This window comes from Camelus ferus, chromosome X, assembly GCF_009834535.1.
Source record: "Camelus ferus isolate YT-003-E chromosome X, BCGSAC_Cfer_1.0, whole genome shotgun sequence".
Classification (NCBI taxonomy): domain Eukaryota; kingdom Metazoa; phylum Chordata; class Mammalia; order Artiodactyla; family Camelidae; genus Camelus; species Camelus ferus.
Window position 1 is genome coordinate 39,389,876 of NC_045732.1, and position 19,796 is coordinate 39,409,671.

At 36.9% G+C, this 19,796-nt stretch overlaps 1 protein-coding gene across 4 annotated transcripts in view; it reads left to right on the plus strand.

The window, feature by feature from the left end:
- Positions 1-19,796, plus strand: part of MED14 (mediator complex subunit 14) — a 62,090-nt gene that overhangs the window by 16,687 nt on the left and 25,607 nt on the right. For all 4 annotated transcript variants that reach the window (XM_032475856.1, XM_032475855.1, XM_032475853.1 and 1 more), the window contains exons 10-16: positions 205-316; positions 4,020-4,145; positions 5,951-6,029; positions 9,785-9,944; positions 12,985-13,179; positions 13,563-13,697; positions 16,243-16,319. In XM_032475856.1, the coding sequence (XP_032331747.1) occupies positions 205-316; positions 4,020-4,145; positions 5,951-6,029; positions 9,785-9,944; positions 12,985-13,179; positions 13,563-13,697; positions 16,243-16,319 (884 nt within the window). The remainder of the gene's footprint in view (positions 1-204; positions 317-4,019; positions 4,146-5,950; positions 6,030-9,784; positions 9,945-12,984; positions 13,180-13,562; positions 13,698-16,242; positions 16,320-19,796) is intronic.

The window sequence follows — 19,796 nt, forward strand, 5'->3', positions numbered from 1 at the left end:
CCAGAATGTTAACTTGTAGTCTTTAAGCCATCAGTACCATTTAAGTTTATTTTTTTTTAACTTTTAAGTTTGCTTTCTTTTACTGGTTAACACTTAATCAGTGTGATTCTAAAAGGAAATATCTTAGAGCATAATAATCTATTCTCAGGCTTTTAAAATAGATGTGTTTAAATTGCACATACAATTCTGTTCTTGTTTATGCAGATTGATCATTTGTCAATAGAAAAACTCCTGATTGACAGCGTCCATGCACGAGCTCATCAGAAGCTCCAGGAACTGAAGGCCATTCTTAGAGGCTTCAATGCCAATGAAAACTGTAAGTTCTTTTAAATTTAGCATTTCTATCTTTCTTTTGTTCAAATTGGTATCTACTTTTATTTTATGAAGCATCTTTCTTAACATGACTTTTTTTCTGACGTACTGATTTTGTTGTAGAGGCTGGGCATTTCTGCATTTTAATCTGTGAGCCACCAACCTTGTCTTAATTTTCCCCTTACTTTCTTCTTTTTTATTTTAGCTTGACCTTATTTTTAAAATGTATGTATATCAACTCTCTTAAAACTTTTTTTCCTATTGAAATGGAAAATATTTTTCACGTTTTAATATGAACATCTTTTAGTTTTTCTTCTAAGGTTAAGGCAGCTTTACAAATATTTATAATGTATTTATAAAATAGTCCTCTTTGGAGCAAAATGTATCCCATGTCTTTTAAAAAATTTTTTTGCATTGTTACTACATTAACTGGGTTCAAAATAAGAAATACAGATGTACACACAGTGAAAAATCTTCTAATTACCTAGTCTATTCAGAGCTTTAGGGGACGTTCTGTCATTTAGAAAATAAGCACTTTCAATCTCGGAATGTAGTTTAATGAGTATCATAATGAACATATTTACTATATCCCTACCCCAGCTGTTTTTGGCCTTGATTACTTTGGGCCCATAGTATTTTTTGTCTTAATATATGTCAAAATTCTAAAACTTCATTGGGATTATAGAAAATTGGAGTTTGTGATCTTTTGCTAGGCTCTGGTTTAATTTAGTATCTGTAAACAAGGCTTAGTAAGTTTAAAAAGTCAGTATGATTGCTTGCGGGATATTTAAATTGCTTTGAAAAATGGACTTTAATCATGTGTTTACATAGGAATAGTTCTGTGTGCTGTTTGCGTAAGTTGCAAAGATTTTTGTTCAGGAGCATTTTGTAGAGATGTCACTGGCTGAGTAGCCAGAAGATCTGGGTTCAGCTGCTCTTGTGCTTTTGAACAAGTCACTTACATGCTTTGGGCCCTATTCTCCTCATGTGTAGTTTGAGGATGTTAGTCCAGGCTCTTCCTTGACCCCTAACTCTAGTGGGAGTGTGCTGCAGTAGTGGTTTTCAAGCCCTGGGAGATCTCGGTGTTAGAGAAATGTGCTTCGGAGACTATGATTTGAAGGAGAGGTAGGTTCTTGAATGTGGAGTTGGGCCCCTTGGTCCTGCTTTAATCGGAACAGTTCTGGAAATGAGAGCTGCTATGGTAAAGGGTCTGCTGACCCACCATTTTTAGGACATATGCTTTAACTGTTTTTTTAAATTCATGTTCATGCATTTATAGTCTTCATGTAGTCTTCCTTGATCCCTTTTGTGAGGGGAAGGCATGCTTTCGTCAGTTCCTTTGCTGGGACCAGGGCCTGTTCTGGGAATCCCTTAGTGTAACCACCCTTAATCAGCTGGCATTTATTCCAACTCCTCACTGGAATAAGCCAGGGAAATGCGTAGCTGGGAGAATGGCACATTCCAAGGGAGGGCTAGGGGAGTGCACACAGACAGCACACAGCAGGTTTTGGACAGCCCGGAGGGCAGTGTGTGGTTTCTTGAAGGTGCAAGATGGGAATGGGAATGTCTCGGGAGAGGAGGCAGGACTCTTGGAGAGAAGTTCAAAAAAGGCAGTGCAAGGCACTAAAGGTAACTTGCCCTGTGGCCCCTTCGTAGCATTGCCTGACTCTAGGAAGCCCTCGTGCTCTCCCTCGTGTTGTGCTGTCCATGCCGGATTTGGGGTCTTGAGGTCAGTTTGGAAGCTGTGAACCATGTACAGCCATTCCTAATTGGGCTTAGTTGCTTCTGTTCAGTCTTCCCACTTTTTATTACTGTCTGTTGGTCCATTTCTCAGCTTGTCCTCAGTAAACAGATAGGGAGAAATAAAAGAGGAGATGTGTATATATTCCTGCTGCTGCAAAAAAAGGAGTGTGCAGCCCGGTCATCTTGCATGGCCTTTAATTCTCCCTTCACAAGTTCCTCATTCTGGATGCACTTCATTAAAACCTCTTGCCTTTAAATGCTTAGGTCCTTATGTATTTTATTTTCTGTAAAGAAAAATGTGGACATTGGTGGCCATAAAATATGTTCAGAGATACTCATCAAAGTATTTCCTATCTTTTGAACTGTCTTCTCTATGTTCTTTTTTGATGCTCTATCTTTTCAAAAACATTCAGTTTTGTTAATTAGATTGAAATTATGATTGTTATCCCAGTTGTCAGAATTAGTTTTACTCTATTGCTACACTTTAAAATTAGTTTTGCTTTAAAGAATACATTCCTATCCCATTAGGGATTAAAACAGTACAAATATGTTTTAAAAGTCAGCAACCCTTGCTTCAAATCTGTAAGCACTTTTTATTAACATAATAAATTCAGCAAAACATGTTTTGAACTGATTTGTCACACTGGCCTGAATGATAAAATATTGTAAAAGAAATTCCTATTTGTGCCCTTTTGTTCTGTATTTTTGTTTGTTTTAGGTGAAAGTTCTGCTGGACCTACATGTTAAACATTTGTATGCAAATATGTATTTGATATACTTGAAAGCAATTCGTTTTCATCTGATTAAATATACTTCCTGCAATCTTCTTACGTTATTAATTTGTTTGTATAGACAGTACCAGCAGTAACGTCACCCATTTTAATTATTGCAAATCATAACAAGAGGTTTTGGTTTGTTTCTTTGGTTCATAGAGGAATACAGATAATGTACATTATTGAGCACTTTACTTTTTAAAGCACCTTTACAAGCTTGTCACTGCTTCTTCCTAAGGACCCATGACATGGACAAGAAGATGTCATTGTGCTTGTGTAGCAAAGTAGCACAGAAAAGTCACACCTGGTGAAAGGCTGGGCCTACATTACCACTCTGCACACTGCCTGCCTTTCTTCTGTGCTGTAGCTTTAGAGGAATGTGGTAGCCCAAAGAGCAGACCCCTTTACCACCCCTCAGTCTGATCGGCATATGGTGTGCTCTCAATGCTTTGCTCCTTTACTGGGCTTTCTTATGCCAGCTTGTGGGATTAAGGGGAAAATTAATTGGGCCTGGTGGAAATACTGTGAAACTCTGGAACGAATATATTGGCAGCTTTGGGAATTTGTGTTTAGTAGTGGCCTCTGTTCTTATTTCATCTTGACTTGAAAGTGAAGTACATAAATAACTTGAAATATTTTTTCCTATATAATCAGTAATGTTCAGTAAGTTCTCAAATAGTTTAAAACTACACAGACCCTAATTGCCAGAAAACCTCTCTTTATGAAGAATGGCATTAAAAATATTTAGACCATAAGTGAAATTTACTCTATTTACCAAACAACTAATTTTCTTTCCATTATATCAAAAAAAATCATTAAAATTAGCTTATTAATAGCTACTTAGTGACAGTAAAAGTAGACCTCAGCTCAGCTGATGAGATTAAATTTTCAGTAGTTATTTTAACCTTTTTTTAAGGGAATCTTGGGGGTTTTTTTGTTTTGTTTTGTTTTGTTTTTTGCTGTAGTATTTGAGATGGGTATGTTTGTTTCAAGTCACCTGGTAGATTACATTTGTCATTTTGAGCTACTAATTGACATAATAGTACTATTCCAGTTTAGCAAAATTAAGTTTTTCCTCCAGCATTCCGGATCATTCAGTATTTGATTTGTTTCTACTCACTGAGAAATCTATATATGTTTTTTTGGGAAAAATATTCAGATAGAAATGTAACATAACTCTTAACTGTTCAGCTTTCATAGAGACTGCACTTCCAGCTCTTGTTGTTCCCATCTTGGAGCCCTGTGGTAATTCAGAGTGTCTACACATTTTTGTAGATTTGCATTCTGGAATGTTCCAGTTGATGCTTTATGGACTTGGTAAGTTACTAAATGATATAATCACAGTGTAAGGAAAAATATTTTTAACAAAAGCAGAATAAATATTTTTTACCCTGAGGTATTGGGCGGGGTGGTATAAACCATATGTAGAAAGTAGATATGGAAGGAATGACTCTGGCTGATGTCTGTTCCTTGGGTCCCATTTTAACTCTACTTTAGATTCTCTTGTACCAGAAATTAAACTTTGCAATATGAAGTACATTCGTGTTGTCTATTACTATGTGAAAGTAATAATGTTGTTGGCTGATCTTTTTTTTAGATTAAATATATACTGTTAATAGCTGGGTGACATGGAGATGACAAGGGATTCTAATGTCATTCATGGCTGAAAAACAAATTTATGACAGTATAAACATCTCAGATGACTTGGGGTGCAAAATCTTGGGGGAAAGAATTTTCTTTTTCTGGCTTACACATAGTAGAAATTGAAGTTTGACTTCTCACATGTTCTGTTACCAAGTTGGTGCTCTGAAATGATGAAATACTAGGAACTCAATGTTTTTGTATTGCTAATGGAACAGTGTTCCTGAATATATTTGCACATTTGCCATTTGAAATTAATATTAAGCTGTATAGATGAAAATAAAAGACTTTCTGGCTATGTTTTATAGCTATAAAGATAGATTTTTCTATGAACTGCTCATGGAAAAGTGGCCTCATTACTTTGAATCACATCACATTTATGATGGCTAAGTGATAAGTGGCACATTAGGCAATTGTTCTTCAGAACTTCTTATTTGACTGCTTTCTTGATGATTAACATGATACATACTCATAAGTAAAAAATCTAAACGTGTAAAAATGAGAGAAGAAGCAATAAATAGTTACCTGTTGGCAGTCATTGTTTTTAGGGGAACGTATGCTTGTCTTAGCTCAGGCTGCCATAACAAAGAACCAGAGTGGGTGGCTTAAACAACAAATTTATTTTCTCACAGTTCTAGAGGTTGGAAGTCTGAGATCAGGTTGCCAGCATGGTTGGGTTATGGTGAGGGCTTTCTTCCTGGCTTGGAGAGTCATCAGCCTTCTTGCTGTGTCCTCATATGATAGGAAGAGAGCAAGCTCTCTGGTGTCTCTTCTTTGTAAGGGCACTAATCTTTTATGAGGGCCCCACCCTCATAACCTCATCTAAACCTGATTATCTCCCAGAGTCTCCACCTCTAAACATTAGTGATAGTAAACTCACATTAGTAACTCACATTAAGAGTTAGGGCTTCAGCATATGAATTTGGGGGGATACAGTTCAATCCATAGCAATGCTCTTCTAATTTTGTCTATACGTTTTTCTTTTGTTGAATTATTTTATATTTTGCTTTTTGCTCAGCATTCTATTGTCAGCATTTTCTAGTATCATTAAAAATTCTAAGTGACATTTAGCAAGCTAATCTTCAGCCAACAGTTCTTCCTTATGCCAGAAACCATTTGTGTTTAATAAACATTTTAATGGTGTTTTATAGTTTTTACAATTTTTAAGGTTCTAAGTCTAGTAATACTATGAGTTTGAAATCCTTATGAGTTTAAAATATTAATTAACTAGACTAAGAGTTTTGGGAACTTATTCTTTGTTATGTATTCTTCCTGCCAATGTACATTTGCTGTTAATTATCTTAACTATAACTCTTAAGAGGGAAAACAAAGTAGGTTCATTTATGCCTCATATGCATTTAGTTTAGTTTTCCTCTGACTCAAAAATAACACTACTTTCTGACTGAAACAATAATTTTCATTTAAATTTTGGGCTACCTAGATATTTTGTGTCTCATGTAATGAAGTGCTTTATTCCATAGACCAGTCCACACTGGATGACATGGAGAAGTCTGTGAATGATGATATGAAACGGATCATTCCTTGGATTCAACAACTGAAGTAAGCTTGTCTGTTAAGCTCAGGACTGAAAATGGAAACTTATTTTGACAGCATATATTTTCTTCTCCATTATTACTCTTGATTAGTCACTATCCTTAATGTTTGTGACATGAAACTTGAGCGCTTTTTGGTACTTAGAATCTAAATTCTCTTGGAATAGGTCCAAGATGGCAGTGCTTCCTATCAAATTCCCCTCTAGGGCAAATATAGGTATGAAGGGTATGACACTCAGCTTTCATTGTTTGCCATGTTTTCTCCTGTACAAGCACCCTGCAAGTCACTTACACAATGAATTTTACTGTAGCTAATGTCCTTTGCAATAGAGTCTTATCTATTCTTATCCAGGATAATCTTCATGGTATGAATCTACCAGCTGACACTTTCAGAATAGTCATTTCTGCTTCTTTAATACTGTCAATTCAGTTTGTTTCAAAATCCTTTGAATGCTTCACACTGTTAAATAAAATTGAAAATGGAGCTAGAGATAATTCGAGGAGATTTCATTACCATCCTGGTACACAAAGGTACCATTATGGCAACTCGAACAGACTCTCTTTTTAACTCAATACAACAGAATTCCAAGGGATAAAAATAAATATCAGATTAAAACCGAACTGGCGAATGGCAGGGTGGAGGACTGGGGGTGAAGGGCTAGACTGTTCAGTGGGATCTGTTGCTTTTGTGATCATCTAGTCTACCCCTTCTCCTTTTGCCAGTTTTGGTTTTGTAAATAGCTGGAGAATTCAACATAATCAAGTAATTTTTTCATTAACAGGACATGATTTTTAATGCTAATAGATAGATGATATGCTATGAGCCTTCTTTTGAATAGCTGTTTAGTTTGTATATGAAAAATGATAGTCGTTACTCTGGGTAACAATAAAAATTTTAGTGATTTAGCATCATTTTGTGCATTTTGGCTAAACCAACAAGGTTTAAATACTTAGTAATTCACATCTTGCATAACTTGAGGTTGTTTGGCAGTTCCTGCTGGTAGAAATATAACCTAAAACGAGAAAGTCAAGTCCCCAAAGCCTTAAACTTATCAAATGTGTGTCTGTACTTAAACTCACATTATTTGTAAGAAAGGTCCCCTGGTTGTCATTTATAGTAGTGCCTCTCAGATGATCTTTGGTGAATGACCAGTTCATCGATTATTGTCATGGGACTTTTTTTTTAATAATTTTATTGAAGTGTAATTTATATAGTATAAAATTCAGCTGTTTTAAGTGTACAATTCGATGACTTGCAGTAAATTTACTGAGTTTTGTAACCATAACCACAATTCAGTTTTAGAACACTTAGAACATTTCTATTGCCTCAAAAAGATGCTCATTTACAGCTAATCCCCATTCTCAGCCTCAGCCCCAGGCAACTGTGAATCTGCTTTCTGTTTCTGTAGACTTTCCTTTTCTGAACATTTCATGTAAATGGAATCATAAAGTATGTGGTCTTTTGTGACTGGCTTCTTTCACTTAACATAATGTTTCGAGATTCATCCATGTTGTAAGGTGTTTTAGTACTCCATTCCTTTTTATGGCTGACTAATATTCCATTGTAGGGATAGGCCACATTTTATTTATCCATTCATCAGTTGTTGGACATTTGAATTGTTTACACTTTTGACTCTTATGAATAATGCTGCTATGAGTATTCATGTGCAAGTGTATATGTGGACTTACATGTTCATTCCACTAGGAATGGAATCACTGGATCATACAATAAACTTATGTTTAAGTTTCTAAAAAAGCTGCCAAACTAGTTTGCAGAGTAGCTGTGCCATTTGACAGTTACGTCAGCAGTATATGAGGTTTTCCATTTCTCTGCATCCTTGTCAATGCTTGTTACTGTCTTCAACTATAGCCATTCTAGTGAGTGTGATGAGGTATCTCACTGTGGTTTTAATTTACATTTCCCTAATGACTGGTGATGTTGGGCATCTGTTCGTGTGATTACTTTTTTCATAATATGCAATGAAAACAAAGTCTTATAAAAGAAATGAAAAAGCATGTTCAAAAGCTCCAATTTTTTTCATTAGAGTCAAGAGACATAAAATTGCATTTCAATATATAAAATCAGAACAAACGACGTAAAAAAATTTTTAAATCAATACACATTTTTCATTGAAAGTATACATATAAGGGAGAGGGTATAGCTCAAGTGGTAGAGCACATGCTTGACATGCATGAGGTCCCAGGTTCAATCCCCAGCACCTCCTCCAAATAGAAATAAATGAATAAACCCAATTGTCAACCCCTTCAAACAAACAAATGAAAAGTGTACATATAGATGTTTACTCTTACACTCAAATTTTTTGTTCCACAAAGTGATAACAAAAAAAAGTGGGAAAGCAATTCCATATATGCTTGGAAAAGATTTTGTATTTATTATTTCTTTATTTATAATTTATATATATTTGTAATATCTTATATTTAGAATTTTTAATGTGATAAATGAACTTGTTTCTTTTAACTGATCTAATCTAGATTGGATTGATGATGATGATAATCATGGAAGATAAGGTATATTTTAACTGTTTCTATGTTTTTTTTAAAATAACACACATAGTAGAGATACCAGTCTTACAAAGGTATGTTGACGCAACTGGAAGTAGAGATTTGAAAGCAATTTTAGCAAGTTTAGGATATTCGTTTTTGACTATCATCCAAAATGAAGCAGGTATTGGTGTATTTTGAAAATTTATCTTCGTTCCTTTATGAATAGCCAGTTCTAGCAAGTGATCCTTTGAAGTTGCAGTTAAATTTGTTTTTCATTGTTAAAAAAAAGTTTCCAGATTTGATACATTTTTGGGTAATAGTTTACAAACTGCCCTTAAAATGCTCTATATTAAACATTGTTTTACTGCACACAGCTGGTACACATTTTGTACCACAGGAAGCTCATCACACAAATGCAACAGCACCCGAACTGTTCTATGCCCTGTTCAGCAAGGCGAGCCTAGTGATCATAAGCTTGGATGTTGAGGCATTGTTGTGTTGCTGTGAAAAGCTTCTAAATTCATATTTTTATTTTCTGAGTTGTCTCATTGTGGATCGGTGAGAGTTAGTGTACCAATCATTTTATCCCCTTTTCACATAATTACATGGTGTCCTAGTGTCAAGGATAGATAAGCAAATAAAAGGAATGAGAGGGGTTCTATATAGAAGCATCAAAGTGAAATCTGGAGGCTTAACTGAGAAAGAGTGGAAGAAGGTAGTTAACATTGGCACCTATTAGGGATTCCCGTCACTTTACATGCATAGTATAAAAACTGGGACTACATGTCTCCTATGATACCAGAAAAATGAGATACTTTCATACTTATTTATTATTTGTTCTATTTTATTTTATAAACACTTCAGGCATTTTATAAAGGATGTTGAGACTAGCTTGTGCTGTCTTGTAACCATAGGAAATCTTTAATCTCCTGTAAAAAACTGATACAATGTCTCAGCCTTAATACTAGTTAGTTCTGTCTTATAACTAATCAGACCATTCACACTGCAGTTTAAACTCCTTAAACTAGAATTAGAACTAACAGTCCAAAAAAAAAAAATAAAAAGAACTAACAACCCAGTACAAAACTAGAGAAATGATTCATCATTATGGTCATGTGTCCTTTTACTAGTTCAGTTAAATTTCAAATTAATTGGTTTCTTAGTGCTCTTCTAATAGTCTATTTATAAATCAGTAGCACATAGCTAATCAGACAAGTCTTATAATTTTGTGGTGTGGATTATCTCTTTTAAATTAAGGTTTTGGCTTGGACAACAGCGTTGCAAACAATCTATAAAACACCTGCCTACAATAAGCAGTGAAACATTACAGCTGTCCAATTATTCAACCCATCCTATTGGAAACCTTTCTAAGAATAAGCTGTTCATTAAACTTACCCGTCTTCCACAATACTACATTGTAAGTATGTGAAGGGATGATTTGGGTGATTGAGTTCAGTAATGCTATTAGTATCTTGAATGATTTATTGTTTAGTTTAATTTGCAAATGTATTTTTTTAGATATTTGACTTTTGTATAGTGATTCTCAACCCAGGAGAAGGGGGAGAGATGGTAGGGATGGGGGAGAGCAGAAAATCATATCTCTAAGAAATTATATAATGATTAGGAGAGTTGGGAATATAAGGTTTGCCCCCATCCCTCACCCTAGCATCTCCTATAGTGACGCCTAGTTTCTGCTTGGACTGAGGCATCTGTATAAGAAAGAATTTGCAAGTGACTACTGTGAAAGTTTGGAGATGCTTTGGTGTCAGATAAACTTGTTTGGTTTTAATCAAATGTTAACTTGCATAATGCTGCCTTTTAAATATGGCTGGCTAGAGTAGCTTTATTTTTTCGTCCTTAATTGCTCGAAGACATATATATCCATTTCATTGATTGCATGTACCTTTCAGTGCACAGTAAAATCTTTATCCCTTTTTCATTCTTGACAGGTGGTTTCAAGTTAAGTTTCTTTGAGATCTTTGAATTGGTTAAAATTTGCAAGAATTTGAAATATGGACTCATATATTTCATAAATATATTTACTGCTTATAGAAAATTTTGTGTACACCAAGTTGATACTTTTGGCTAAGATTCTAAGGTGTTTGAAAAATTTAATTCAGAATTGTTGGTTGAAGGTAGTGGGAGTGAATTTTTTTTTAAGGTTGTGAGCCTGTACTTTTAAAAGATACTGTCTTAAAAAGGAACCCTGTGTAGCCTGATATATATTAAGTTAGTGTAACTTATGTAGACTAAAAAGTTTGTCATTGATGTGAATTGCACTTTTTTCTGAATTTTAAAACACCAGCTGTGGGACTAGATTTGGCACGTGACAGAGGATTGCTGTTTGAGTTCTCCGTGAGCTGCCTGGTCTACATGTGAAATGATATGCATAATAAACCTATGAACACACAAAGATCTTTTATACTCAGTCACACACAAAATAAAATGATTATAATTTATTATTTTCTGACCCTTATTTAGTATCAACAAAAAGCCAGGCTTTAAGTTTCAGTGACTAGTGATTTGTTATAAAGCCATAATTTGTTTCACATGGTTTAGACCAAAACTGAATGTACATTACCATTCATCCTCCATATTTCTCACTTAGGGATGATAGATTCATAATAGTGGAAAAAACTGCCGTGGACATTAAGAAGAACAGAATCTTCTAAAGCCTTACTACCTTTAAATGTCTTTCTACTATTTTACTTTTGCCAGCTTTATTAAGATATAATTTATATACAGTAAAAATTCAGACTTTTTTGTGTCTGAGATTTAATAAATGCATATGGTTTTGTAATCTCCATCTCAACAGGACAGAGAACAGATCCATCACCCCCCAGAGTCCCCTCATGCTGCCCATCTATAATCAAACCCTCACCCCATTCTCATCTAGTGACCACTGACCTGCTTTCTGTCTCTCTAGTTTGGTCTTCCAGTCTAGTTTCTTTCACTCAGTATAATGCCTTTGATTTTCATCCATATCATTGTGTATATAATAGATCTTTTTTTTATTGCTGAGTAGTGTTCCTTGGTATGGATGTATCACAGTTTGTTTAACCAGTGTCCCATTGAAGGACATCTTGGTTGTTTCCATTTTGGGGCAGTTGTGAATAAAGCTGCTATAAGCATTTGCAAATAGATTGTTTTGTGAACTTAAATTTCCATTTCTTTTGGATAAGTAAGAGTGGGATTGTTGGATCATACACTTAAGTGTATGTTCAGCTTTATAAGAAACTGCCAAGCTGTTTTCCAAAGTGGCCAGACCATTTTGCATTCCTGCCAGCAGTACATGAGAGTTCCATTTGCTCTGCATTCTTATCAGCTCTTAGTATTGCGATTAAAAAAAAAAAAAGTTAGCCATTCTGATAGATACGTAGTGGTATCTTATTGTAGTCTTGATTTATGCTGCCCTGGTGGCTGATGATGTTGAATTTCTTTTCATGTGTTGATCTGCCATCCATGTGTCTTCTTTGGTGAAGTTCCATTTTACTTTTAATTCTTCGATTTCCTCAGGTGCCTCGGCGATGCTTAGCTGTTGGCCAATTTCCTGAAGAGAATGTGGGGAGAGGGAGTTGAGGGAGAGGGGAGGAAGGAAGAGAGACAGAAAGGTGTGTGTTGGTTAAGGGCTTTGCCCAATGGTGTTTATTTTTCTCATTAAAGTATTTAGGGGACTTTTCTTAAATTTTAGGTAGACCTTGGAAATAGTAAGCTGGTGTAGTAAGAGCAAGGCCTCTGGAGCCAGATGTCTAGGATCAAAGCACGAGTCTATCTCTTCTTACCTCTGAGACCTTGGGCAATTAACCTAACTTTTTTGTGCCTCAGTTTCCTCATCAGAAAAATGAAGATAAGAATCTCTACTTCATCGAGTTGTTAGGAGAATTAAATGTGTTAACATCTGTCAAGTACTTAGGACAGTACCTGGCACACAGTAAGCTCTAGATCAGTGTTAACTACTCCTGATGTTGTTACCCTCATCCTCACAGTGACCGTGTATTTCGGTTGAAAAATCAAGGTTGATCTTTGTGTGCTTCCAAGTATGAGAGGCAGTTGTCATTTTTCTCTGCCATGATAGTGGAATGCTTAGGGTGTTTAATGGATAAGGGAGACAGCAGGGCAGTTTGAAATAGATGTCATTCTAGAAAATCTAGCAGACCCCCTGGACATAGGTAGAAAATATTTTCAGTTTATAAGCTAAAGTATGACTATCAAGAACACCTAATGCTGTTAGTTTAATTAAATTACTTTTATCATTGCTCTTTAGTCTGACCTATTTTTTAGAAAACAGATGACATATTTAATTGCAGTGCTTTTTTTGAGATCATGACTGATTTGTCCTTGTTTAAAGGAAAAGTCATTTGCTTTAGATTTAAAATTATGAGCCCTGCTTGATATAAGCAGGAAAATATCCAACACTTATTGTATCTGAGTCTCATTTCTGACTTGGGCCTTTTTAGGTTGTGGAGATGTTGGAGGTTCCCAATAAACCCACACAGCTGTCCTACAAGTACTACTTCATGTCTGTGAATGCTGCAGATCGTGAAGACAGCCCTGTCATGGCCCTCCTGCTGCAGCAGTTCAAGGAAAACATCCAGGAATCAGTTTATCGTACAAAATCTGGGAAACAGCCTAGATCCGGTACCAAGCGCAAGGTATGACCACAGATAGAAATGAGCACAAGATTCGTGGGTATTAACTTTGCTGTGTTCCTTAACCATTTTTAATATGGGAAAGAAGTTAGGTATGGTTTTTAAGAGTCTGGGCAGCTACAAGGTTTAGGTAACAAATGTCTACATTTTCTTGAAGATGCTTCTCAATTAATAATTATGCACCATTTTCCACAAGGCAGCTTGGTAAATACATAATATTTACTACTAAATTTCCAGTATTTAGGTAAGTATTTGCTCAGTAAATATTTGTTGACTGAATTAACATCTGTTTTGGTTAACTTTGACTTTTGTTATAGTAGTCCAACTGCCTTAACTAATTACACACATACTTTTTTACCCACTTGTGTTCTTTACTTAAATTCTAGTTGTCTGATGACATGTGTCCAGTTGAACCCAAGAAAACCAAACGATCAGGAGAAATGTGTGCCTTCAATAAAGTTCTAGCTCATTTTGTCGCTATGTGTGATACAAATATGCCATTTGTAGGACTTCGGATGGAGGTAATTTTTTGGAACAATTTTGGGTACTCAAAGAGTAATTTTTTAATTGCCTTGCCAAAGCTACATGGATTCCATTGGGAGAACCAGACGGCTGTGATCTTGTTTATGTTGGGAGGGGTGGGGTTGAAATCACAGCATCTCATAGTATACATGTAAAGCATGACTTAAATTATTTCATCTCTCTGATTCCAAACTGTGGTCTTTATGGAAATGGAAAGTAAATTCTTCCCAGTTAATTCTCAAAAGTTGTCCTTTTTTTTTTTTTTAACACTTTACTTGTGTACCTCTTAGTAGGAGCATTATTTAACACTTTTAGAGTTGGTCGGTTGATAAAGGGGCGGCTCGTTTTTCAGTGGGTGAAGCCGAACATATTGCTTATATACTAATAAAATTGGGTTCCTTTCTGAAAAGCAGGTCAGAAAGAATGTTAAATTTTTGCTTTATTCCCATGGAAGAACCAGTAGACTTACACAGAACGAATATCATTTAGGAATACACAGTTGTGATAATCTAGCATGATCCCCAAGCGAGAAAGTAAAGGGAGGTAACAGAACCTGTGTTTTTATATTTCCAAAAAGGGCTTTGGCCAAGGATTTTCAACCCTTAAAAGTAATGATTTCCCTGTAGTTTAGAGTTTTACTTTTTGTAAGACTCCTCCCTTCTGTAAGTTATTGGGAGTGAAAAAGAGACGTGGAAACGTGGACATGGATTATTTCAGTTGAGCTTGGGAAGACTTGTTGAAAATACTTTGATGCTTTAGAACAGGGATCAGCAAACATTTTCTGTAAAGGGCCAGATGGTAAATATTTTAGGCTTTGTGGGTCATATAGGCTCTTATTATAGCTGTTCAGATCTGCTGTTGCAGTGTGAACCAGCCATAGTTGATATTTAAACAAATGAATGTGGCTATGTTCCAATAAAACTGTATTTACCAAAACCGGCAATGGCTGAATTTGGCCCATGAGCTGTTGTATGCCAATCCCTGCCTTATAGGGCTTTGGGATCCGGAGGCGGAGGTTAAAGTATGAAATTGTGAGGCGCAACAGCAGCCCAGAAAACCAAGCCCAGAAATAGGCACCTAAAATGGAAACTCATGTCCTCGATGTCCTAGCTCCTAGAACTATGAGCTTGATGGATGACCTCTTGTCTGGGAACTGGCCGTAGCTCCTAAACTGTACAGTGCCCCTGCTTCCTATCCACTTGAGTGTGTTCTTGGGCTTTTTCTTTGTGCCATGTAGGTTGATTATGTAAATGCCATTCAGTGATTCCCATGTGGTAGGAAGGGAGGCTGCATGATACCCAGTGACAGTGTAATGCCTTGTTCATTGTGTGCTCTCTTCCCCACTACCCACAGGCTAGAAATCATAAAAACTTGTGTCTTTGTAGTGCCCACATAGACGCCCATAGACATATGGCCTCTCTGCCCTTCTGCCCGCTTTTCTGTTCTTGTGCACATAGGAGCGCACACATAGGCCATGTTACAGTCAACTCCACTGAACTCAGTCAAGCTCTTAAGAACTTACTTTTTCTCCTGTCAATGAAAAAGACATTTTCTGACTTCAGGTAGTTTATACTGAGATGTGAGTAACTAAACTAAATCTAATCTCACCAGGAATGTTTATGTTTCTGATCCATAGAACAGAGGCATGTTTTTGAGCCCTCCCACACTTTGCTTCCTTTGGAATCTGAACCCCGACTGCCTATTTGGTCAGCAGCTATTTTTCTAAACCGCTGCTTTTCCCGGGTCCAAAGAGCAAGACTCAGTCAAATACTTAGGGCTGCCTTAAATCCTTTCTGGAACAAGGTGGATATAAATAGTCTGTCAGAGAAGACCTGGGAATATCTGCTGAAGGCAGTCGTTTCTTTGCTAGGTCAGATGACTTTTGGGCACACATACATAACCTATAGTTGAACTGACAGAGTCTCAGGCACCATCCTTTTTAACTCATTTTCTGAATCCTCTAATTGGGAGAGATATCTCACTGGGTGAATGCATAAATTGGAAATCTTTTCTTCTTGGGTTTCACAGAGGAAATAGTTTGTTAAAAATAAAAATGTATTCCAGAGAAATTATAAACTGAAAAATATTGTTTGTAATTAAAAAATGAGATGTGGCTATGCCTCAAACTTTGTTTTGCACAAACATAATTGAATCACACAAGAAAACCAGTATTATTTTACAGTTGTATCATTTGGAACCACCAGAATTGATTCTGGATTACTTTTGGCTTGCTGCAAAAATTAGATCTAATAATCTCCTGAATTTTGAAGATTTGCCACCTATGGAGGTGTTTTTTTCTTCTTTTCATTTTATTGAAGGTGTTTTTTTAACTAGAAGCTCTAGGTCGTCTGAATTTCACTGGACTTTATATAGTTTCCCAGGAAATCAAATGATGGGGAACAGTGCTCATGCCTAATATGTTGTCACTCTGGGACAGAGTGACCCTAGAGCAGATTCCTCGAGAATAGAGACAGTAGTACTGAGAAAAGGTAGTTTACTTTGTAAAGCTGGTGGTCTGATAGAACTGTGCTTTTCTCTTTCCAGTTGTCCAATCTGGAGATTCCACATCAAGGAGTACAAATGGAAGGTGATGGCTTTAGCCACGCAATTCGCTTATTGAAGTAAGTCCCTGTCATGTGTCTCATTTGGTGCCACACGCTGCAGCCACACTGTAGTGCTGCTCCTCTCCTTCTGTGAGTCAGTATAAGGCAGAGTTCAGAACCTATGGATGTCACAGATTTCTGCATAGAATTACTACTGTCTGGGGGAGGATTCTCTCTCACCTGCAGGATGGAGCTCCAGCACCACTTGGTATTTTAGGATGTCTTTCTTCTGGCTTTCTTTCATTCATTCATTCAGCAGATGTTTACTGAGTGTGAATATGTGTCCAGCTTGAATTCTGATAGGGCCCTTCAGGATGCTGTGGGTTCACATGGCAGGGGGATCTGGGCTAGTTTGGAAGTCAGGAGTGGTATCCCCAGGGAAATACTAGTTGTACATAAGCCAAAGTAGAGGTGAGAATTACCAGCCAGAGGAAAGGGAGCTAGGGTGGGAGTGGGTGCCCCTAACTGGAAGGGATAACTGCTAAAATGAAGGCTTAGAGGTAAGAGAAACCTCAGCATCCTGGCACTGAAAGCAGTTGGGCATGGCTGGAGTTGGGAGAGATGAGCCTGGAGATGTAGCAGGACTGGGTCAGATCCTGTAGGGCTTTTATAAGCGTCCTTAAGGAATCTAGACTTTATCCTAATGGATGATTTTAAGCAGAAACTGACATCATTAGATAGGTGTTTTTGAAAATTCATGGATAGCAGTGTGGAGAATAAATTGGAGGGGAACAAGACTGAAGCAGCGAAACCAGTTGCTGAAATGGTTCACATCAGAGTTGTTGGTAGCATGGACCAGGGAAGGTTCCATAAGGACTTAGGGGATGAAGTCTGCAAGGGTTGGTAATTAGATTGATACTAAAGATGGGAAAAAAGAGAAGGCGGCAAAGGTGACTTAGTTTTATCTTGGGCAAGTGATGGATGATTGTGGTGTTTGCTGAAATAAGTGACTGAAGATGTGAGTCAGAAGGGGCTTTGTGAAGTTTGAGGTGCCTAGGCATCCCTTTGGGCAGGCAGGGATGTGTCTCAAGTTCAGATGACAGGTCTGGACAGGAGAAGTTGATGAGTCATTACCAAGGTAAAAGTAATTGAGCTGGGATAGTAACTTAGATCACCAGGAAAGAGTACACAGAGGGAGATGAGCAGAGGGCTTGGTTCTGAAAGGGTAGAGGACAGGGAGCCAAAGGATGCTTAGTGGGAAAACTAACACAGAGTGTATGTGCTTTATAAGGTGACCAGGATGGACTTGCAAAGCTAGAATGCCGTTTAAGAGATCAACCTTTTTGGTGCAGAAAGCAGTTTTCTTTCTTTCTTTCTTTCTTTATTTCTTTCTTTTATGTGGTATTGTAGGTTATTTATTGGATGAAGGGATTACGTTTGATGGTAAGGATTAAGGAGTGACTTTTCCTGAAGCCTTCCTCCTTCTACCTTCCTACTACCTTCTCCCTTCCCCGTCCTCCCTTCCTCCCTTCCTCCCTTCTCTTCCTTCCTTCCTTCCTTTCCTTCTTTCCTTCCTTCCTTCCTTCCTTCCTTCCTTCTTTCTTGTATTTGTAACATTTCTTAGATGTTGCTTAATAATGTAAATCATAGAAGCAGTTTTTATTTATTGAATTCCTCTGTCTGCCAAGACATGGCAGCTCTGCGGTTTGAGCCAGTGGGGCTTTAATTTTTGTTACTTGGGAATCAGTTTGTCCCGTGGAAGATAGGAAGGGCCAGCAGATAATGTACACTCCCCCGTGTGTCCTGGTGCTCACTTTAGATAAAGAGTTGAAGAACTGGAATTAGCTTCCGCCGGCGTAATAAGTGGTTACAAAAAAGTCTTCCAGGGAGGGAGCTGGTCTTAGACTAAAATCAAAAGGAAAATGTAATACTTTTAATTTCTTTGCCTTTGGTTTTGAATTACTTCTGCCTAAAATACAGGGGTTTTTGTCTTTTCACTCTTCTTGACGACTGCAGATAAGTAGATGATAATATTTGTGTTCTATTCTTTTAGTTATATTTTTCACATTTTGCAAGAATCTTAAAATATCTTGCTCTCAGCATTTTTACGAAAGAAATTTTAGTCCCCTTCTTGAAGTCAAGAGAACTCGTAATAGTCCTTATCTAGGAAGGAAACATTTCATATTTTTTAGCTTCATTTTATAATACTTTTTCAAAAAGTCTTTACTATATCCAGCTATTTTCTTTATTTAAAACTTAAAAAGAAAATATATAGAAATAGATAAATTAAAGATATGTTTGTCTGGTACATGCTGTCCCATTATTGGGGATATTTTCTTCATAGAAATAAAGAAGGAAAAAATAATAAATGTTTAAATATGATTTTATTAAATTAAAATCTGGTATAGATCTAATTAGTATGTAATTGCTCTCATACACTTAATCTTCAGAAACTTTCCTCTTAAGCTTTTCATCCTAGATATATTCATATTAAATAGGGGTATGAGTTGATATTTAAAGCTTTAAAATTGAGCACATCTTTCTCCTCTTTGCTAAAAATATGTTCTTGTTCAACGTACCTCCTTGAAAATCTGTTGAGCAGGCCTCCTTGCTGTATCTCTGAAAATATCATGGTAAGCACCTTAGACTGCTGTGGTTCGTGGACCTATTGCCTTGTGCAGACTCAGGGGAGCCTTGATAGCCTTGACCCCACAGCACAAATGACACGGTCTCAAGAGCAGCATGCTCACAGTGCCCGGAGAGCAAACTCTCCACCCTCTCCTGGACTAACATTACAGGAATGAGCAGTGCTGCCGCTCCTCTAGCCACACCCACAGTGTTTTTTTTATCTTGTCCGTTGTGTTTCTTTGCCTCTTGTAGCTTATGCAAATTACACACAGGCACAGCTCTTTTTTTCCGGGTTGTGTGACTCGGCTTGTGTCAGTTGTGCGACTCTGTCCCTCTGCATAGGCACGTGCAGCCTATATACAACCCGCTCCACTTGTAGGCGCAGTTGCACTGCTTTTACTAGCACTTTCAGTGATGCTCCTCCCCACTTTTGCCCCATGGGGACATAATGTGGTTGCTGATGTTTGGAAAATCCCTCAGAACGAAACTGACACACAGCACATGATGGCCGAGAAGGAGCAGTGCTGACACATATCTGCCCTAAAAGAGCAAAGCCTAGTTCCTAAATTTGTTCAATACTCAGAATTACAGGAGAAAAAACAGTCAGGAACAGGTGTTTAGATGGAAAAACTTTTTTGAATGGGTAGAAATTTTCAGATTCAGTAAATCCATTGTCCAGGAAACGTCTTCATTGGTTCTTAATTTTTGGCGAATATAAAAGTATTTTGCAGTATTTTGAATTTATAACAATTTTGTCAGCTTTCCTTTTGGGGAAGCTGTTTTTCTTTTCCTCCTCATGTGATCATACTGGGAGGTTTAAAGTTACTGTTATTTTTATTCTCTTTGTTACATGTATAACCTTAAAAGCAAGTAAATATTTTACAGGTTCCTTGAAATAAAGCCAGTTATATCTGTATGACAGGTTAC